Source organism: Excalfactoria chinensis, chromosome 2 (assembly GCF_039878825.1).
Source record: "Excalfactoria chinensis isolate bCotChi1 chromosome 2, bCotChi1.hap2, whole genome shotgun sequence".
Lineage (NCBI taxonomy): Eukaryota > Metazoa > Chordata > Aves > Galliformes > Phasianidae > Excalfactoria > Excalfactoria chinensis.
Genome location: NC_092826.1, coordinates 19,462,372 through 19,482,175, shown reverse-complemented (window position 1 = coordinate 19,482,175; position 19,804 = coordinate 19,462,372). Strand labels below are relative to the sequence as shown.

The window sequence follows — 19,804 nt, the reverse complement described above, 5'->3', positions numbered from 1 at the left end:
AATTAGCCAACAGCTCTGAATGAAGAAAAATGTCAAGCTATACCACCTTTAAAAGATGAGAAATCCGTGCCATTATCCCTATCTTGTAGATAGGGATACTGAGAAACAGTTGATCTCTACAAATGACTAAATTTCAATGACAGCACCGTACAAAAAATCTCACCAGAGAGTTCATTCATTATTCAGTGCAGGTTTGTATGGTGTGCATAAGTAAGGAATGGGGCCACACACTGAATGATGAGGATAAAAAGAAATATTGAATAGCTACCCATTCGGTGAGCACCGTCCATCTTGTGCACTGAATGAGGTAGTCCTGTGGAAAAAATAGTATGACGGTGTAATTAAAGACCATTTCACAATGCACAACCACGTACAGCACCTGGGTCAACCTAATTCTGGCATCTCCTGATTTTTATCTTTTGAGTGCTTGACTTAGCAACCTTGTTGTCCTGTTAACGTGTTTTATACATAACAATATTTAACAGACATTTTTAAATGGTGTCAGTGACTAGCAGTAACAAAAAGTCTCTTACGTTTCTTAATATGTCAACTGCAAGTAACATTGAAAGCATTCGCATAACACTTGAAAAATATTAAATATTATTCCTTTAAAAGCTCGCTAGTGATATAACAGAGATATCAGTGACAAAGCTGAAAAATATTTGCTGTCATTTAAAATTAATACAGAGATGCAAAGAGCTTGCCTTTTATAATGAGTAAACATAGTTCAGTATTCCCAACTATTGAATTCCTACAAATCTTTAAGACGGTAATAAAAATGTCATCTCATCACCTTTGGCACATTCAGGAACATTTTAAGTGCTAAATTTTAAGCTACTCATATCTGAGGAATGCAGATTTTAAAACAAGTTATCTGGACAACGCATAAAAGTTTACTTTCAAACTATTTTCATGACTCTGTTGAGCTCACCCTCTTCCTCTTTTGTTTCTTTGTTGCTGGTTGGAAAGCATACAGACACACAAGCATGCAGAATATTGCGGTTTCCGTCACATCTGTGGCCAAGGAACGTCTGCAGCACTTGTGGGTTCTGATCCAAGACAACTGCTTGTTCAAGATTCATCAGGTACTGTCTGCAAGCCTCAAAGTCACATCGGAGGATGTGCTGCATTAAGGTTTGTTTCTGTACTCAAAAGAATAGAGTAAGTTAAATGAAAATACAAAAACCACAAGCATATAAATTTCATAGGTACATCCTGCCTTCCATTTTTTAAATTAGTCGAATAGCCGAAACAAAGGACATTCTCAGCAGGAACGTCTGAGAACACATATAATCTCAATTACAGCACTACTAAAAACGCAAAATGGGCACAGGAATTAATAGCAAGGGCAGGTTCAAGCAGCAGAAGCTATCGAGACTTGCAAAAGCACATCTCTGGCTTCACAGGTATGTTCTTAAGACAAATTACTCCCATTTAATTTAATATAGGAAAAGTGGTATGACTGGAAAAATAAATAAATGTATTTGTTTTAGAGAAATGATAATGCACACTGAGGAGTAAATAACTAGAAGTCGCTGAAGGTTTGGGAGGCTCATCCCCAGTATAATACGGTTATATTCAACAGCAGCTGAATACTCCACTGTGAAATCAGTCCCAGCCTAACAGATGCATAGCATTGGTGGCAGCACAGCACACAGATTTAACTAAAAAAAAAAAGCCAAACAAATCAATGTTGGGTTTATGTTACATGATAGATAAGTTCACAGCAAAAACTGTTCATACAGAACCATGGATAAGTAGAGCAAATTCAAGTGAAAAGATATTTGATTTTGCTAATTTATGGTAAATATAAGTTACAAAAATGTGCTGCATTCACAAGAAAATAAGATGTCTGGACCACTCAGAAAAGCTTTGAGCCCATAAAACAAAATTGTGTACTAGTTGTACATGCAAGGATATAGTATTTATTAAAATCTGTTGAAGCTACAGACTACCAAAATGCATCTTCCACTTTACGACATCAATTTGCGCTTTCATGTTTCTATGAGAATTTTCTGCTGGAACTAGTTTATGTAGTAAAAACACAAATTGGTATCCAAACAGAGACCGGTATCTAAACACAAAGTTGCCTGAAGCATAATTTCATAGAAGCAAGAGAAAAATAGCATATAATTCTGTATTATAGAAACAATTTTACCTCAACAGCCATAATAATAATTGCAGCTTTCTTTTTGATGGTTGAGTTAGCAGGAAGATTTGTTAAGGAATGAACACCCATTCCGAGACTACTAATAGGTGGAAGATCAAGCCAGTCAGGGTCTCGTATCCCACCCATACAGTCTTTTGCCATTGGGTAGATTGTACCATTTCCGTCTCTAAGAATAATAGGAGATTCCTATGTTGGGGAAAGATATTTTAGAATTAAACTCCACAATTTACAAATATTACGCTTCACAAAAGGGTCCACTTTATACTTTATTGCCAACAGAGACATCAGTTGACCCAAAACACTCATTTATGCCAAACAGGGCAGCAAAAGATAGTAAATTCCCTTTTTCAAACACCCAAGATTTGCTTAAGACAGTAAATATTATTTAGAGTACTTATTTAATGACAAGTGTTCACAGAGAAACATTACTAATGAAACACATATATAGTACCTACATTACACAGTGATTACTTAAATACTCCCAAGAAAGCTGAATATGCTGAAATACAACAAAAATTCAGTCCCTTTACCAAGAGTTCCTTTCAGCTACCCTAAGCAAAATTTATCACTGAAAGACTTCACTATTTTTTTCTAAGATCAACTCATGTATATCTGCACAGTGTAATCAGCCACAGAACCAGATACAATAGGATATTTAACAACAGATAGTTAAGAGTTGTACAAAATCTTAAGGTATCCTTTTTGTTAGATTTTTTGTTAATACTTTCATCTGAATATTGCTGAACTTTCACCTTAACATTTTTTCCATCTCACTTCCAAAACTTAGCTGAATAGAGTTTATGCTAACGCAGCAGCCACTGTCAAGTTGCTTTTCTCCCTTTTTACTTTTTATTCAAATTGTATTTTAAATAATATAAAAGTGCTTAAAGCTTGTTAGACTGCTATTCCACATATCCCTTCAAATTATTAATGGTGGTACCAAGTTTTTCACAATCTACTCATTCAAAAGCTACTCTTCATCAGTATTTAGAAAGGCCTTACGGAACAGACTGTACCATTCCACTTAAAGATAACAGGAGTGAAATGCAGTGAGGTTAAATGACTGAAATGCAGAAAACAAACCTGTCCAGCTGTAAAAATAGCAACACTTCTCTCATTCTGACCCAGGAATGCAATGCTGCTAGTAGGGAAGTTGTTTTCCTGTTCAGCCTTTCCAGTAGCGAGGTCAAATATGCAGTATCGAACCCAATTCCCAGTTTTCAGGACTGCATGAACTCCTTCAGAGATGCATGAAAAAAAAAAGTTAATGCCTTGACGGTATTCAGTAAGAACTCTTAACTACTGCATTTTTACTAAGGTCAATGAAAACAACTATTTAACTTAGTCTTGACAGTAACAGTTTCCCGCTAAGGAGAGAGAAGGGTAGTGGAGGACATAATGGAGTATATTTAAGCGTTAAGTCCTACTTACCTTTTGAATCTACATTGACTGCTAGAATCTCTGTTTTTTCAGGAATACACAGCTTCTTGGGTGTCCTTTGAAAACAGTCCGGAACTTTCGGAGTTCCCCCAGTTTTTACGACCTAAGAGCATCCATAAAACGTTTAGATGCAGTAAAATACACGCTGCTCATATTTCATAACACTTCATTTTTTCAATATGTCTCAAATACGCACCTGTAGTTCATCTATTCTGAGCAGCCTGCAATCCTGGAGAAGAGAGGAAGGATCTGGATCTGAATTTGAACTGCTCTGACAATTTGCATTACTGGAGGTGCCCGGAAATTTGACAGCAACATAAGCACCATCCACTTTTAGCACCTACAAGCAGAAAACATAACAGTTTTAATAAAAGCTTTGAATAGACACTGTTTAGACTAACCTTCTTCAAAATAAACCAGACCTTTGTTAGGAAAACAAAAAACTTGGTCATTAGCTCTTGGTCATTAGCCTGGATGTTCTGCTGAAGTTTCTGAACACTTTAGAACTGTATCTCTTAATTATTTCACAAGCAGGTTGAAGGCCCCTTCCCTTCAGTTTCCCACCTCCAACAGAAACCAACGGAACTGACTGAAGAAGTTCCTACAGTTATTCTCTTAGTACATCATCCCATCTACTGGAAGCAGTGGGACTACTTCAGGTTTAATAGCCTGGATACATAATTCTCCTACTGATTTGTTTAACCAATTTTGGAAACAAACAGCATTTTCTGGCAGGGAATTCTGAACATTACTTAACAGCTGAACAAAGCTGATGTAGACTTTAATTGCCTATTAGCTCCCTTACTACAGGAAATAGGAAGTCACTCTTTTTCTGCCACATTTTTGAGTTTTTATTCTTACTCTGTTCTGTGTCTTAGTGCTCACTCCTCAAGGTGAATGTCTTATGAAAAAGATTGTTCATGGGTTTAATATCTATTGTTTATACTCAGTGATAAAAGTTCTGTACTCAGTCCCTTACGACTGAAAGATTAAGTCCATCCAGAACCACTTTGTATGTACTGTGTCTTCTCTCCCCCACAAGGAAATGAAATTTTTCAGCCCTGCACCTGCACAGTTATTTCTGCTACTGTAAGCCTCTCTGAAGAGTTGCTGCCATGTATATCTCATCAGAACTGTTGGAAAAGTTTTCCTTGACAGCTTAGAATATCACCAAACAAGGCCCTTTGAGTTTCCACTTGAGACCATAATCTTCTCAAAAGAAAAAGAGAACAGGAGGAGGGACAATGTTTTCATTCAGAGAAAGAATAAGATTTCAGTATATACTCAGTTTTTAACAGAACAAGATATGAGTCACCACCAGTCTTGACTAGGCTCTGATTTCTCAATATTTCCTACACAGAAAGCGCCTACAAAGCAATAAAAGCCTAACCATCTTAGAGGTCCCCTGGAATAAAAAGCAATTTTCATACTATCAAGATATTCAAAACAATAAAAATCCAGGCATTTCCTTGCTTTTTCCCAATTTCTCTAGCTAAGTGTAACTTACCAAGTACACTACAAAGAAGAATTTATTGACAATCATGAAGGTGTTAGGAGATTTCTACTATAAAGAGTGTTATGGATAGTTAGAGCACTTACTAGCTGCGAGAACGCTACCGAACCTTTGAAAACACAGACCTAGTCACAAGATTCCTGAACATTAACTCTGGTCTGGGACATACAAACATTTGTACTCAGACTAACAAGACTCTAGACAAAGATCATAGAATCAGAGTGCATTGACTTGGAAAAGATCCACAAAGATCATCAACTCCCGGCTCCATACATGACCACCTGAAAATTAAACCATACATCTAAGAGCACTGTCCAAATGCTTCTTGTTTAATTACAAAATTTAATCAAAACTCATTTAGATTTTATTTTCTTCAGTCAGTCAAACTAACTTGAAAGCCTGAAATCACACGCCAGTGCTTCAAGCACAACTTCCAGTTTAACAAGCAGAATGTAATGGGTTTTTTAAAATGCCTTTATAAAAATAAATAGTGAATTTGCTACACAAAGCTTTGTAAGCGGAGATCACCCACAGCAATACATCAAGGATGTGATTTTTTTAGACTATCATTCTGTAAACAAATGGCTGTGGAAAACCAGGTGAAAGTATATTTATGATTCTAACAGGGCAGTACTTCTTAACCCAGAAAGTTTTAACTGACTCCAAACTCATTTAAAAGCATTTCTGCAGTCAAAACTTCTGTATGCCTCAGAGGTTATCTATAAACTGACCAGCCAGATTCTTTAGAAGTCAAATTATCTTTCTGCTTAATTCAGTGATTTAGCTTGTTGTGATCTCACACAACTGTTTAATAATGAGCAGAAACAGCCATTCTGGAAGCCTGCAAGAAAATGCTGCAAAAAGTATCCCTTTGGTAGACTGAGGAGCCACCAGTCTTTTTCACAACTGATCTAAATTACATGTAAAACACATAACGTGGCATGAACTGTTTCTCTCCTTAATGTAGGCACCACAAGGCTATACAGCTTACAGAATAGATTTGGAACCAGTAATTGTATTCATAATACAGTTTACACTTTTTTTTCCCCCTACTTATTGGCTTAAGCATTTCAGAGAAAATATGAAAATATGAAAATTCAAACTGTTCTGTATTTCTTATAGTACTTTGTCTCAAGGCATCCCACAAAGAACAAACACGATTCCAAATAAAAGTAAAACGCTTTCTGAAAGCTGGTATAAGAGGCAAACAATGGTGTCAGTGACATCAATTAGACCTTAACACCTCATTTACAAAAACAGAAGTGTTGCAATAAATTAATTTGCACAATGTTTCCCTTTGCAGAAATGATCAAAAACACAACAATTCACTGTGGGCCGCTTGCACTCACAGACACCACTCAAGGAACATCTTCCACTTCTGCACAAGTAATACCACTAAGTAAGTAATTATAATAACCTTGGCTGTATCTACTGCCTTCTCTTGGACAATCAGTTCCTATTCTGGATTTTTACACACTTTTAAAATATATGAAAGGTCCTCCATGAACAAAACTGAAAGCAATCCTAATCCTCAAAGCGTGTGGAAAACTTCTGTGGGCCTTCCCGTTTTTTCTTGGTTTGGAAAAGCTTAGCAGTGAACTGCCAAGATGATTTAATTCTTATGCCACTTCAACAATTAGCTTATGTAAAGTAATTAAAAATCACTGGTAGATTTTAGACAAACCTTGCCAACAGGAACATTCTTAACGTCTTCCACAAACACAACTTCCCTCAGAGACCACTGCTCCTCATTCACTTTCTCCTCCTCTTTTGGAGCAGGAGTTGATCGTCGTCGCTCTGAGACAAGAAAAAGTAATCAGTGAAAAAAGAGACTTGAAAAGTTTAATCGAAGCGCCAAAAAGGCATTGCTCACCAAATTTTGTTTTCCCCACAAAATAAATCTAGAAATCAAAGAGCTTCCAGCTCTCAAATCCAGAACATTTTCAAGCTTTCAAATCTAGAAAATGAAGAGCTTCAAGAGTTTCTTATCTATAGAAATATTTTAGGTTACTATGAGCTATATGCTACTCACTATATGGCATTGACGCGCTGCTTGCTATTGAAGATGCATCACTGCAAGTGGAAGCTGGGGAAGGTGGAGGACCCATCTCAGTTTTCACTGGTTCCTGTTTACTTTCAGGCCTAGAATGAAAACTGTTACTTAAAATTAAGCCATGAAAACTATCTTTCCAAGCCCTCAGGTTCCATAAACAAAACATCTTTCAGTTATTCAAATATAAAACTTCAGACACATCAGAGGAAAAATTCCCATTTAACAGTCCTCTGCTTTTCACCTTTCCATAGTGCTTTTACATCACTGACACACCTCTGAAGCAGTGAGCATTTCTGCACGTTTAGCAGTTTGCAAGAAAGCTAGAAACTGAAAAACATGACCTCCCTTAAGGCTGCATCAATCAGCAATTCGAAAGAATATCAAGTACATGTTCTGTGTGCATACATTCTCATTCTAAACACACTTACTTGGCCTCTGTAGTCTTGCTGGCTTTCTCCATATTTTTCAAGCTCTCTGGTGACCGAAGCTGAAATCGACAGCTGTCATTCATGTTCCAAACAGATTCCATTAACACACCCACTTTCGGAATTCCAGCACTGATTGAAAAAGCAACTGCTCCAGCATGGTAGAGGGGGTTATTTCTTAAGCACACCTACAGATGGAAATATTTATTGCTATAAGAAGAATGTATTATGCCAAAGGAAACCACATGTGTGTGCACTTTCTTGGTAACAGATGTAGTAATCAAAAAATAGGAAAGAATCCTTATGGAAGCGGGTGAAAAGGAAAGTCAGCGTGATGTACTATGCACTTTGCTAGAAGAAAGAGACTACAGTGCAATTCACAGCTGAAAACAACAGCTTCAGTGGTGTAACTGTTTAATACACAATATTCAGATGCTTAACAACAAAAGGAGTGATTCATTCAAAAACAAAGACTCATCCCAGAGCTGACTAGAATGGATTGGGAACCAAAAGAAACAGGCTCCTGAGGAAGGGATTGTTTTCTCTCATACTAGTTCTAATAATAATCACAAGAAATTCTCTCTCTCTGAATCAGCTATTAACCATTTTGTTAAAGGCTTCAAACCAAATGTATTTTCCACTGAATACGCAATAAATCCCAGCTCTTGATTTTGCAGATGCCTGAAATGCAAAAAAACAAACAACAAAAAAAACACCCCAACCAAACAAAAAACAACCACCAGCACCCCCACACAGCCAGGTACCTCATGGAAAACCATGGGATTACTAAAATTCCACCTTCTCAAAACACAAAATTGGTAGTTGAGTTAAAAACCAACAAAACTCCCCGCTCCGTACAGGTACAGTTAATTCCTCCATGTTTGCAGCAATTACCACACAAGTAAGAAGTAACACTAATAGGACACATCACCTCACTTTAGAGACATGTAATTGAAGTATACCACGTTAACAGCAAAGTTCCTGATACACTTGTGCACAACAAGAATGGAACCTGACTTTTACATTATTACTATTTGTAAGCTCATCGTACAACACTGTAAAAGCATCACGTGACAGCTGCACTTGCCTGGGTTCCAACAGTTATATTTGGCATGGAGGAGATACCAGCACTGGACTTGGGCTTCTTATTTTTTGCTCTGGCCTTTTCTAGCATTTTCTTCCTTTGGCTGAAAGGAACAACGCCCCTGTGGAAAAAATACAGATTATTTTTATAAAGGCAGAGAAATAATTTTTATTTCTATCTTTGAACAACTTGTTCCTTCTGCTTCATGCACTTAGGATTCAATATACAAGCCTGTGTCACCTTCCCCAAAAACCTAAAGAACTGCAAAAATGACACGTTTCTCTCTCTTCATCCTCACTTTCCAAATTCACCTCCAATAGTGACTGTATTAGAGAAGGAGGAAGAGAGAGTGTATGCAAAATGCAAAGCTGCTGAAAGGCTTTCATTTTAGTTTGATGTGCCTCAAGATCTCTATCTCAAACGGCATGTTCCAGTCGCTGCCTTTAAGTTGCATTTCTTCCTCTCTGATCTTGACAGCGTCCGTCCTTCCTATGACAGTGGTTATTGTCAGAATATGCAGTTATTGGGGAGGTGGACATGCTTTTTTTTTAAGAAAAACTCTTAAAAGCCTCTCCCTCCTCCCAGGGAGGGACTCCAGACTCCTATCACAGACTACACTATGATCACAGCTGCTACAAGACAAAAAACAAACAAAAAACATGCAACAAATCAAAAATCACTGTTTTTACAATGATATCCACTCAGTTTTGCTGAAAATAACACTTTTATGCACAGTTAGCATCCTTATTTGGATACTACAGCATTGCAGCGCTTCACACTTTAACCAATGGGTTAACGCTTTGGATGCTTTTCTTAGAAACCCTCTGTCTTTGTGATAAGTAAAAGACAAACAGCAACAACTGCCAGTGTTGCAGGGACCAAAACTCTTGTCTAATATACTACAAACAACTTAAAATACGTTGTAATACACTACTAGTAACAAGGCTCTCCCCATATCTGATTAACATAAGACCACTGACAATGTTTCTAGAAGTACACATTGATAAATAAATAAATATGAACTTTAAAAGAAATCTAAATGATAAAGTCAAAGAATGGTTCAGGTTGGAAAGGACCTTAAAGCCCATCCAGTTCCAACCCCCCTGCCATGGGCAGGGCTACCAACCACCACATCAGGCTGCCCAGTGTCCCATCCAACCTGGACTTAAAACACCTCCAGGGATGGGGCACCCACAGCTCCTTCGGGCAGCCTGAGCCAGTGACTAAGTAAGGGTTAGCACGTCTATATAAACTGGACCAACTATTCTAGAATCTAATGCTTTTACTGATTCTAACAGACAAGTATCTCCAATGTTATCAGAATAACTCAGCGGAAACTAAGTGAGGTATGTCAACAGTGACATAACAAAAGCAAAAAGTTATCTGAGACCAGAAGTTAGAATAAAATGTAGCTGTGTTTAACTACAAGCTTAGCTATGATTGTCCAGAGTAATGAGAATTTAGTAAGAAAGCTATTTCCTAGAATCAATTTTCAGAGCTCCAATTTCCAACTTATCTTCAAGCATTTAATTCAGTCTGTATCCAAAAAGTTATTGAAGCTTTGGGTACAACATATAACGCAGTGTGCTACTCCAAACAATCTGACAGAAATAACGCATACTGACAGTGCATTAATAATATTCAATACATTCATTCAAATGACAAATAAGTGTCAAATCTCATTTGAGCGTGTTATTACCAAAGATTCAATTGAAAATAAACCTTTTAATTATTAAAATATTTGAACATTCTATATATTACAATGCTTATGAGTTAGATACAAGTTCAAGAGGGAGCATTCGATGGTACTCCTCTACTCTTTAGAATTCAGACCACAAACTAACAGACCAGAATTTCCAACAGAACCAGACAGGAGATGAACCTCATACTTGGGTAAGTTTGTTGCACATTTTTAGTCCAAAAAATGCACAGAAAGCCTAAGAAGGTCATTTTTTAATATTATGTAATACTGATACAACTGAATGCTAAAACACTCCTAAAAGTATAATCTTGTTCTCTTGAAATTGTTGTAACCTAGCTGAAAAGCATGAAGAGAATAAATAACATTGTTAAAAGAGGATCTAAACTCAAGAGAAGAGTTTCAGAACCCAAAAGAAGTGCAGTCCAGTCATTTTGCAACATTTATCAGAAGCAAAGACATTAAGACAGCCACTACTACACCTGGACAGAATTTACTCACCACCAGTACAAGTTATTCTCTAGCTGAGCACATGTATAAAGAGCACAACAATGTAAGGAAACAATCCGTTCTCCCTGAAGCTCCGAGTATGTCTGTGCAGTGTGTTCTAATTTAGATGCTACCGAGCTTAAAGTTTCATCCACCCAGGTAGCAACCTAAGGGAGAAAGGTGAATTTAGATAAATTCATTTGCAGTACTGAAAGCTTCAATGTGATTAGTTTTTCTAGTAATTACATACAGAATGCTAACAAGCATTTTGGCTCCAGACTCCACATCAGTTTTCACTGTAAGAGCAAGAACTCAAGCATTTTGGGTAATGAGATTAAACGGATACACTTCAGATACTCTCTCAACTGTTCAATTGCAAATCTATCAGATCTGAGTGGTTTGGGTTGTTTAGTTGGGTTTTTGTTTGACTGTTTCTTCCTGACTGTTAACTTTGCATGGTTAAAAGACATCAATTGGATATTTGCTCTGGGAACATAGGGGAAAATGAAGAGATGAATGAATTAGTGAAGTATTTTCTACTACTGCTGAAGATCAACTTCTCTATGATACACTGTGAATAACTGGAAAAGGAAAAGGAAAAGGAAAAGGAAAAGGAAAAGGAAAAGGAAAAGGAAAAGGAAAAGGAAAAGGAAAAGGAAAAGGAAAAGGAAAAGGAAAAGGAAAAGGAAAAGGAAAAGGAAAAGGAAAAGGAAAAGGAAAAGGAAAAGGAAAAGGAAAAGGAAAAGGAAAAGGAAAAGGAAAAGGAAAAGGAAAAGGAAAAGGAAAAGGAAAAGGAAAAGGAAAAGGAAAAGGAAAAGGAAAAGGAAAAGAAAAAGAAAAAGAAAAAGAAAAAGAAAAAGAAAAAGAAAAAGAAAAAGAAAAAGAAAAAGAAAAAGAAAAAGAAAAAGAAAAAGAAAAAGAAAAAGAAAAAGAAAAAGAAAAAGAAAAAGAAAAAGAAAAAGAAAAAGAAAAAGAAAAAGAAAAAGAAAAAGAAAAAGAAAAAGAAAAAGAAAAAGAAAAAGAAAAAGAAAAAGAAAAAGAAAAAGAAAAAGAAAAAGAAAAAGAAAAAGAAAAAGAAAAAGAAAAAGAAAAAGAAAAAGAAAAAGAAAAAGAAAAAGAAAAAGAAAAAGAAAAAAGAAAAAAGAAAAAGAAAAGGAAAAAAGAAAAAGAAAAAAGAAAAGAAAGAAAAAACCAACCCCCAAGCACTATCAAATTCAGAAACCAGTGCACATCTCATACCTTGTTATTTTCAGTGGCAACAGTTGCTCTAATACTATTTGCAGAAAGGAGCACAATCTTTTCGTTGGTTAATCCCAAGAACATGGCACGTGGATGGTGCAAGGAAGGATTCTTTGGAAACAATAAAACAGTCTTTTAGATATGCAAAGCATATAAAACATTTTGAAGGTAGGACTTGAAGATGAGTAGTACCTGTGCATTTCTATAAGGCTCTGATTCACTCCACTTCCATTGATAGAGTTCTCCTTTACTGTTAACTGCCACAAGCTCAGAATACAGGGCTCCAATAGAGATAAACTTCGTTCCATCCTGCAAATACAGATATATGAAGTCTGCTGAACTTGAAAATGAAGATGCATTCAGCTCGTTTAAAGCTCAGCACTCCCTCAAATAACAAGAAAACCTGCAGCATTGCTGTTGAGAGGGTGAGGGAGAAAAGAATGGGTGTTTAGATATATTTTATTGTTTAATTGCAGGAAAATATTATTTGGTGACTAACACTGGCAGTTTATGAAGCTTCCACGATATTTTAAGAATAAAACACTGTTCATGGAATTAAAGATGGTTATATCTTTTGATTTCTGGGAATTTAAAAACAGATTGCTTCTAAAATTCTAGCTTTCTGAGATGAATAGAAAGGCAACGAAATCCCATTATTCCATTCCTAAGCATTCTCATGAAAATATCTTCTAAGAAGGAATTTTAAATGACAGACTTGTGAACACAGAAAACTTCACAAAAAATTTACCTCTGTTTATTGAGAAATATTTGCAAGGCCGAGCATTTAACACTGCTCAGCAATTGCAGCTATAAGAAAAATACGTTTTTTTCTGAATTTCTCTACAGGGAGGAAGTAAGAACTCACTTGGGCAAAATATAGCTCTTGAAAATGAAACAATAACCTGGGCTGGTGTAAAATCAAGTGATAGAAAATTTCGTCTTTTTACAGCTTCTAAATCTGAAGGACATGCACATGATAAGTAGTGTGCGCAATCTGTAATAAGGAGATCTTACACGTCAGCATATTTAACTGTCTTTCTTGAATTGGAAGATAAGACATATAAGCAATTGAGCCATCTGATGGGAAGCTGAACCCGTGTCAGACTACTAACAAAGCCCACCATTCAGTACATTCATCTGTTCCCCTAAATTACAAGGCTCTCATTTCAGCTTCAGAAGTTTACAACTGGGTAAACAAAAAACCCACTTATTTTGGTTTTTCATAAGCCTCAATTTGCTTTTTTTGTAAAAGATTATTTATTTTACTATTTTCATGTGCAGAAATACAGACCCTTCAAGAGGTACGAGTACATCCTTCAATAACAAAATTTATCATGTCTCTTATCAGTAGTTCAAAATGCTCAACAGTTTTTTGGGAAAGAAGAGAAAGATGGTAACAGACAAGGATGGAAGAAATCACAAATAACTCTTTTATAATATGACAAAATCTAAAATTAGTTAAGTCATAACAGTTTTGCTCCAGAGGGCATCTCCCAGTGCAGCACAGACCTAGCACACGAATCCAAGTCATGATTAATTGCCGTCGTATAAGTATTGCATATTCTGAAAGAGAACCTGCTGTAGTCTTCAAAACACGCTTCTATTTTACCGGCACAAAGGAGTCTTCAGAAGCAGGGAAAGCAATTTTTCACCATGATTTTTTTTTATTCTTGCTAATCTGTTTTATAACTTTTTATAAGCAGATCTATATGACAAATTCAACACTAAAGAGACTCAATGTTCAAAGTCTTTTCTCCCATTGAAATATCAGCAGTTCTAATCCATAAGTTAGGACCACCCACATACACCACCGTAAGGCCATTCAAAAGGGTGACAGCATATAGATGCACAAACGACATGACAGCCCTAGTACTATAACCAGAGTCTCATGTATTCAACTCTAAACTCTGAGTCCAGATCAGAAAATAGCTTGAAAATGATTCAGAATTCAGATTGCTAGTTAATATCTTTACATCTCATTAGCTAAACGGCATATACCCAATTCAAGAAAACTAAAAAAAACCTCATTTGCACCCAACTATAGTTAAGGAGGAAAAAAAAGTTGCCATATTTTGTTATAGACCAGAGAGGCTCTGCCATAGGTGGCACAAGGTTTCCACTGCTAAGAGACACAGATTATTGTGTCCAGTAAGATTTAATCTATGAAAATTCATTTATTTAAATTACTGGACATCTGACTTTACTAATTTGGTGGAAAAAAACTCCATGTGCAATACGTTTCACTACCATAGTGTTTTGTTGGTACTCTACTCCTCATAAACTCAAATCTACCATCCATCCTTATCACAGACACTGTGATAGTGCGAAAGTAACAAAAAATGAAAGAAAACAAAACTGGTTATTTCGTAGCAATTCTTTATGTCCTTGAATCTTTCATCTAACTTGCTTTTAACTTCCATTAATATCTCCAGCATCTCCTTTAGGACTTTCAAAATGGCAGAAATGTTTGGAAGGCCTTTCAACTAAATCATCTCCCTTGTGATTTATCATGAAGAAGTTCTGTCAGGCAATATCACCAACGGAACTTAAAATGTTCAGCTGAAGGACAGAATAAGAGGTTTGACTAATGCTGCACAAAGATGAGAGGCCCTTCCAGTAAGGCACGCCTCCATTTAACTGGAAGCTAGGGATTACAAGGGAGCATATGCAAAAATGTCTGTGGGAAGAAGTTCCATATACTTAAATTGCACAACCATGAAATTACATACTCTAGTAAGTTAATTCCATAAAATACAGGCAATAAAAACTGCAGTAATTATCCTAGGGCATAACATGCCGAGTCTGCAAATTTAAAAAAGAAAAAAAACACACCTTGGGTGGAAAAAAGGGAACAAAAATATACAGGACAAATAGCCTGAAGTAGCACAGTAACAGGAAAACAGAAATAATGATGATAATAACGTGCTGTTATCAAAATACAGCAGTGTTTTATATGGAAAAACACAGCGTGGTATTCCTGAAGTGAACTACATTTATTCTGTTATGCTAAAAACCCTAAAATCTCTCTTCCCAAGCTAGATGACCTTTTCATTCTACTATCATGACAAAGGAAGAGGGACAAGAGCTGCTAATTTTCACTGACACAGAAGCTCAAAGCTAATTGCCAGACAAGGTCTGGCTGGGAGAGGAAGCATTTGACAATATACTCTTTTTTTGGGCTACCTACATTTCTCAATTTGAACACCAAAACCAAGACAGGGATTAGAGGTGAATGGCTGTAAAAAGAAATAAGATTTGAAGTTTATGTCCCTCTTCAATCTATCTATATTGTAACTAAAAGGGGGGGGGGGGGGAGGAAACAAAGGAAAATAAAGAACTAAACTGAATCAATTGCTTTATGAGTTTCCTACTGCCTACTAAATTTTTTTTTTATAGCTATGAAAGAAAAGGGGAAAAAAAACAACTTTATGACTTTAATACAGAATTCAAAACATAAGAAAACAAAAACAGAATTAAAGAAGCATTAACTATCAAAAGGAATAACTGTTTATTTATAATCTTCCTAAGCTCCTAACAAAGAATACACTTTATTGCACTTTATTTTATCTCTCACAGACTAAAATGAAATACTCAACAAGAAAACACAGTATTTATCTAGGGAAAAAGACAGACAGGTTTATTGCAAATGGCAAATAAAACAGACAAAAATTTTCAGTACCTTATCTGGCCACCACTGTAAGTCTTCTCCTAGAGAAACAGGACTTTGAACAGGTGCATTCTTCTTGTCCAGGTTTGGTTCCCCCTCCTTACTTGTAGAGCCTCTTTCATTATCAAATGAGGCTCCATCAAGCCACCTTCGTTCACGCAAACGTAAAACGGACTCACGTTCACGCAACAGCTCAGAGTCTCTCTCTAAGGGAAGAAGGAGAACTGGTATGCAATTGGGTCACACCAGTGGGATAAAAGTAAGCCACTCTCTAGTAAAGACCCTTCAGGATGCAACTAACAGCAGTTAAATCTACTCACAAAGATTATAAATCATGAAGTCCTGACATGCAACATTCAGTATGATTAACCCTTCCAGCATGTGTACTTTAGAATTACTAAATATAAAAGTAATAAGCTAAAAATAATCACATAAGTTTTGTGTGCTATCAAAAATACTATAGCACTTTTACTTGCATCATGAGGCCAAATCCATGAAAAATAGCAATTTAAACTTTTATACTATAATATGCAGTTTTTGTAGTACTGTTTTTAATCAATGAAGTAACGATGACAACAAAAAAATCTGATCCATACTGTCTGTTAGATTCATTTATGCAAACCAAAAAGAGTGTTTATTAGAGAGTTTCGTTACAATCTTCCCAAAAAAAAACAGTAATTTGAAAAGGTTAAAGAAAGCAAGCATTAAAAAAGCTCTTGGTATATAAGCTTGATAATCCAACCCCTTTTGTTTAAACCAATATTCTATAGGACTGGATTTAATAAATTAAAGTGCATCTGTCTTGAGTAGATCAAATGAAAGCTTTTCAATAGTCAGACACGTTGTAAAAAGGATCCTTGTAGGAAAATGCTCCTTACCAAAATGCTTCCCCTCCAATTGGCCTACAAACTGTCTAAAGCCAGTACTCTGCAGTTCGCTCATGCAGATAATGCTTTTAAATCAGGTAATCAAACTAACTTTCCAAGAGTCAACTATGCATGGAAAATAAGTATTATAAAATTCGTGGTAACGTCTTATATAGAATAACCTTAGGAAAGGAAAAAAAAAAAAAAAAAGAAAAAAAAAAGAAAAGGAGGAATTTAGAAGGAGTTATGTCAGATGCTGAATATTTGTACATGCACGTAATGCATTTAACCTATTAAATACTTCAATTATGCTTACAAAAGTCAACTGGAGTTACACGTATTACTATATCATATTTTCAATAAACTACACCAAGTCTCGGGTGTTTTGCAGTATTAGAAAACTGGCAACGTTTTTACATAAGCCAAACACAACAGCTTGTCTTACAGATATATTACATAAAATATTCTACTTCTCTTCTAGCAAACACCACTCTGACACTTGACTAATCACTTTGGAACTAGAACTTACTCATTCAACAATTAACATACTGAAACTGGTTCATGAAAGGCAATAAAAATGTACGAAAAAGAACACAGGAGAGGTTGGATTAACAGTTTGGAAATACTCTAGGCATTTGTACAACGGCTTCAAAGAGCTCCAAGTTGCTGCATATTCTGTTTAAACGTTATAACTGTAATACATTTTACAAAGCAAACAAAAAAACACCTTAACACCGATCAAGGCGTTGATATCAACTGCCAATAGTTCTCCCGAACCAGCTACAAAAAAGCTTTCAAAAGAAGAAAAAAAGTGGAAAAAAAATTAGGTTTCTTCTCCCTCCCTGACAGTTAAACATATTTCTCCTCATTCTACAAAGTTAACTTCTGTCACAGATTACCTCAGGAAATGTGAAAAAGCTCTGTGTAAAGAATAACCAAGAACAGTAAAAAATAGATTAAGAATGCTGCATGTCATGAGTTGTTGCTTTTTTCTGAACCAAATTAAATATTTGTATCACATAGTATATATTAGCAAACACGCTACAGAGTTTAAAATAAAATTTAGCATGCAGAAGTTTTACACCTTGCAATATCAACAGATTTTTAATTATACATGATAATCAAGGTTCTTATAAAACTTACCTGCTGAGGCTCAGAATTCAATAATAATTTTGATGAGTAACAAAAGATCTACTTGTCTACTCTATATCTGACATCGCATGACAGTCTACTTTCATGTTAAATTGGAATCTAAACCACCACTGTGTACTACCACTAGCTTTGCACAGTACACTACTTATTACAAAGAAAAAAGGTGCAAAATTACCTCTGGATGAGCCTAGCCTGGAAAGTGATGAGCGCCGAAAGGATGGATAACCAAAGTAACTAATATCTTCTGAAAACATAGCATCAGCATCAATAATGACACTTGGGTGAGCAGAATGTATGTCAGCATCCAGAAGAGACATAAGATCCTCTATAAGAGGAGACAAGGGTCTTAAGTGAATAATCAGCTACTTAAAACATCAGCTAGAGAGACCATCAACTAAACAAACATAAGAAAAAACAAACAACCTATCTATTAGTTGAATTTCTGCTCTTCAGATTCACCAGTTCCAACTCATGTGCCTCCTACACACTCACATTTACAATCACGCATGGTGGTCTAGTGCACAAAACTAGTTTCCTTACAAAAACTGCTCTCTGTCACTTATCCAACCACATTTCACAAGTCTTGTCCCAAACTTTTATTTTTTTGTAACCTATGAATCCAAATTTTAGCCTTTCACTTGGAAGAACAAAGACCCGCAGCAAGGTGGACACAAGTATACTGATGTGTACATACACTCTTACACGTGTAACTCTTAAAATGAATAGAATTAAGGAAGGATGGTGAAAGCCAGCCTTTGACATCAAAGATGTGGCTTTGCAAAGACTACAGTTCCTCCACTGAACGTTTCTTTCAGGGAATTACATACTTAATTCCCAAACTGTCAGCTCTTGGTACAAATCTTCACATGGTAGCTACATTAAGAACAACAATGGTTATCTGGAATAAAGCATTTGTTTCTATTTTTTAATACCACTCAGTTAAAAAATAAAAATAAAACAAAAAATACTCAGGAGGAAGAAAATGTATCATTTTGTGACAACCCGAGCTACTCTTTTAAAACCCAAATTTCTCTACGTACTGAATTTCACTGAATTATCAAACAACCTCCTTCTGCTTACTAACCAATAGATAACAAACACGTGAGGCTACTGAAAATGCATGTAATGTAGCTGAGTCCAAGAACACTGCCCAATAAGACGAGTAAACCAGATAACCATCTTGCTGCTACTTCTGTACAGTTCTATTTCTCTCCTTTAGCTTGATGGCAAGGGATCTCCTTGGGCAAAGGTGGAAAAACCAAACCTAAAAACAGCTATTTCGGCCATAGACTTGCCAAACAGACAAACCCAATATACAAACAAGAGGGTATCCAGAAACAGAAAAGTTGCCCTATGTCCTCCCTCACTGTGAGAAATCACTCAATTGTGATACGAAAGGCATTAGAGACATTTACATCCCTGCAAATCACAACACTCCTCCTTACGTTTTTCAGAGAGAGTTTAGAGCTTTAAGACATACCAGCCACCAGCTGTTCCTGGCACAAATGAGTTCACATAAGAACAGAGCTATAGAAGTGAGCTCTGTGGGCTTCGGAACAAGCTGGGAGAGATTTCTGCAAAAAATAAGTTTCCCACTAAAAGCATGGCCTGTGCTAGAAGCACAACATTTGGAACTGAGTCGTCCATGAAGTACATTTTACAAAGTCATCTTGCTCAGGAAGCCTAGTGAACGAAAAAAGTCTGATCTGTCAAACATGCTCTGTCTTACCAGAACACTTCAGATGTCTCAGGGTAGTCTTACCCTGCTGCCTGTTTTATCCATTTTGCATTGAAACACTTAAGTGGCAGAACACCTCACCTAAAGAGCAACAACTTGTAAGAACAATAGCTCCGGAGCTGGAAAGACAGCCAACATTTTGTTGTATACTTTGATACTCACACCCTACTGTTCTTTCCTCTTCCCACATTCATCTGTACCACTCATTCCTAGCTAAGCTCCAACCTCCATACAGTCTCACAACTTGTTCTTATTCCCAGGTATAAACT

The 19,804-nt window shown here is 36.2% G+C and overlaps 1 protein-coding gene across 4 annotated transcripts in view; it reads right to left on the bottom strand.

Moving 5' to 3' along the window:
• Positions 1–19,804, bottom strand: part of UBR5 (ubiquitin protein ligase E3 component n-recognin 5) — a 74,823-nt gene that overhangs the window by 30,461 nt on the left and 24,558 nt on the right. Inside the window, exons 8-22 of one of the 4 annotated variants that reach the window (XM_072327354.1) lie at positions 17,973–18,122; positions 15,792–16,003; positions 12,305–12,421; positions 12,113–12,223; positions 10,886–11,040; positions 8,689–8,806; positions 7,605–7,789; positions 7,156–7,265; positions 6,808–6,920; positions 3,807–3,950; positions 3,602–3,713; positions 3,254–3,408; positions 2,159–2,356; positions 932–1,142; positions 269–313 (exon numbers count right to left, since the gene is read on the bottom strand). In XM_072327354.1, coding sequence (XP_072183455.1) covers positions 269–313; positions 932–1,142; positions 2,159–2,356; positions 3,254–3,408; positions 3,602–3,713; positions 3,807–3,950; positions 6,808–6,920; positions 7,156–7,265; positions 7,605–7,789; positions 8,689–8,806; positions 10,886–11,040; positions 12,113–12,223; positions 12,305–12,421; positions 15,792–16,003; positions 17,973–18,122 — 2,136 coding nt within the window. The remainder of the gene's footprint in view (positions 1–268; positions 314–931; positions 1,143–2,158; positions 2,357–3,253; positions 3,409–3,601; positions 3,714–3,806; positions 3,951–6,807; positions 6,921–7,155; positions 7,266–7,604; positions 7,790–8,688; positions 8,807–10,885; positions 11,041–12,112; positions 12,224–12,304; positions 12,422–15,791; positions 16,004–17,972; positions 18,123–19,804) is intronic. The other 3 variants (XM_072327355.1, XM_072327356.1, XM_072327357.1) reach the window with 3 other exon arrangements.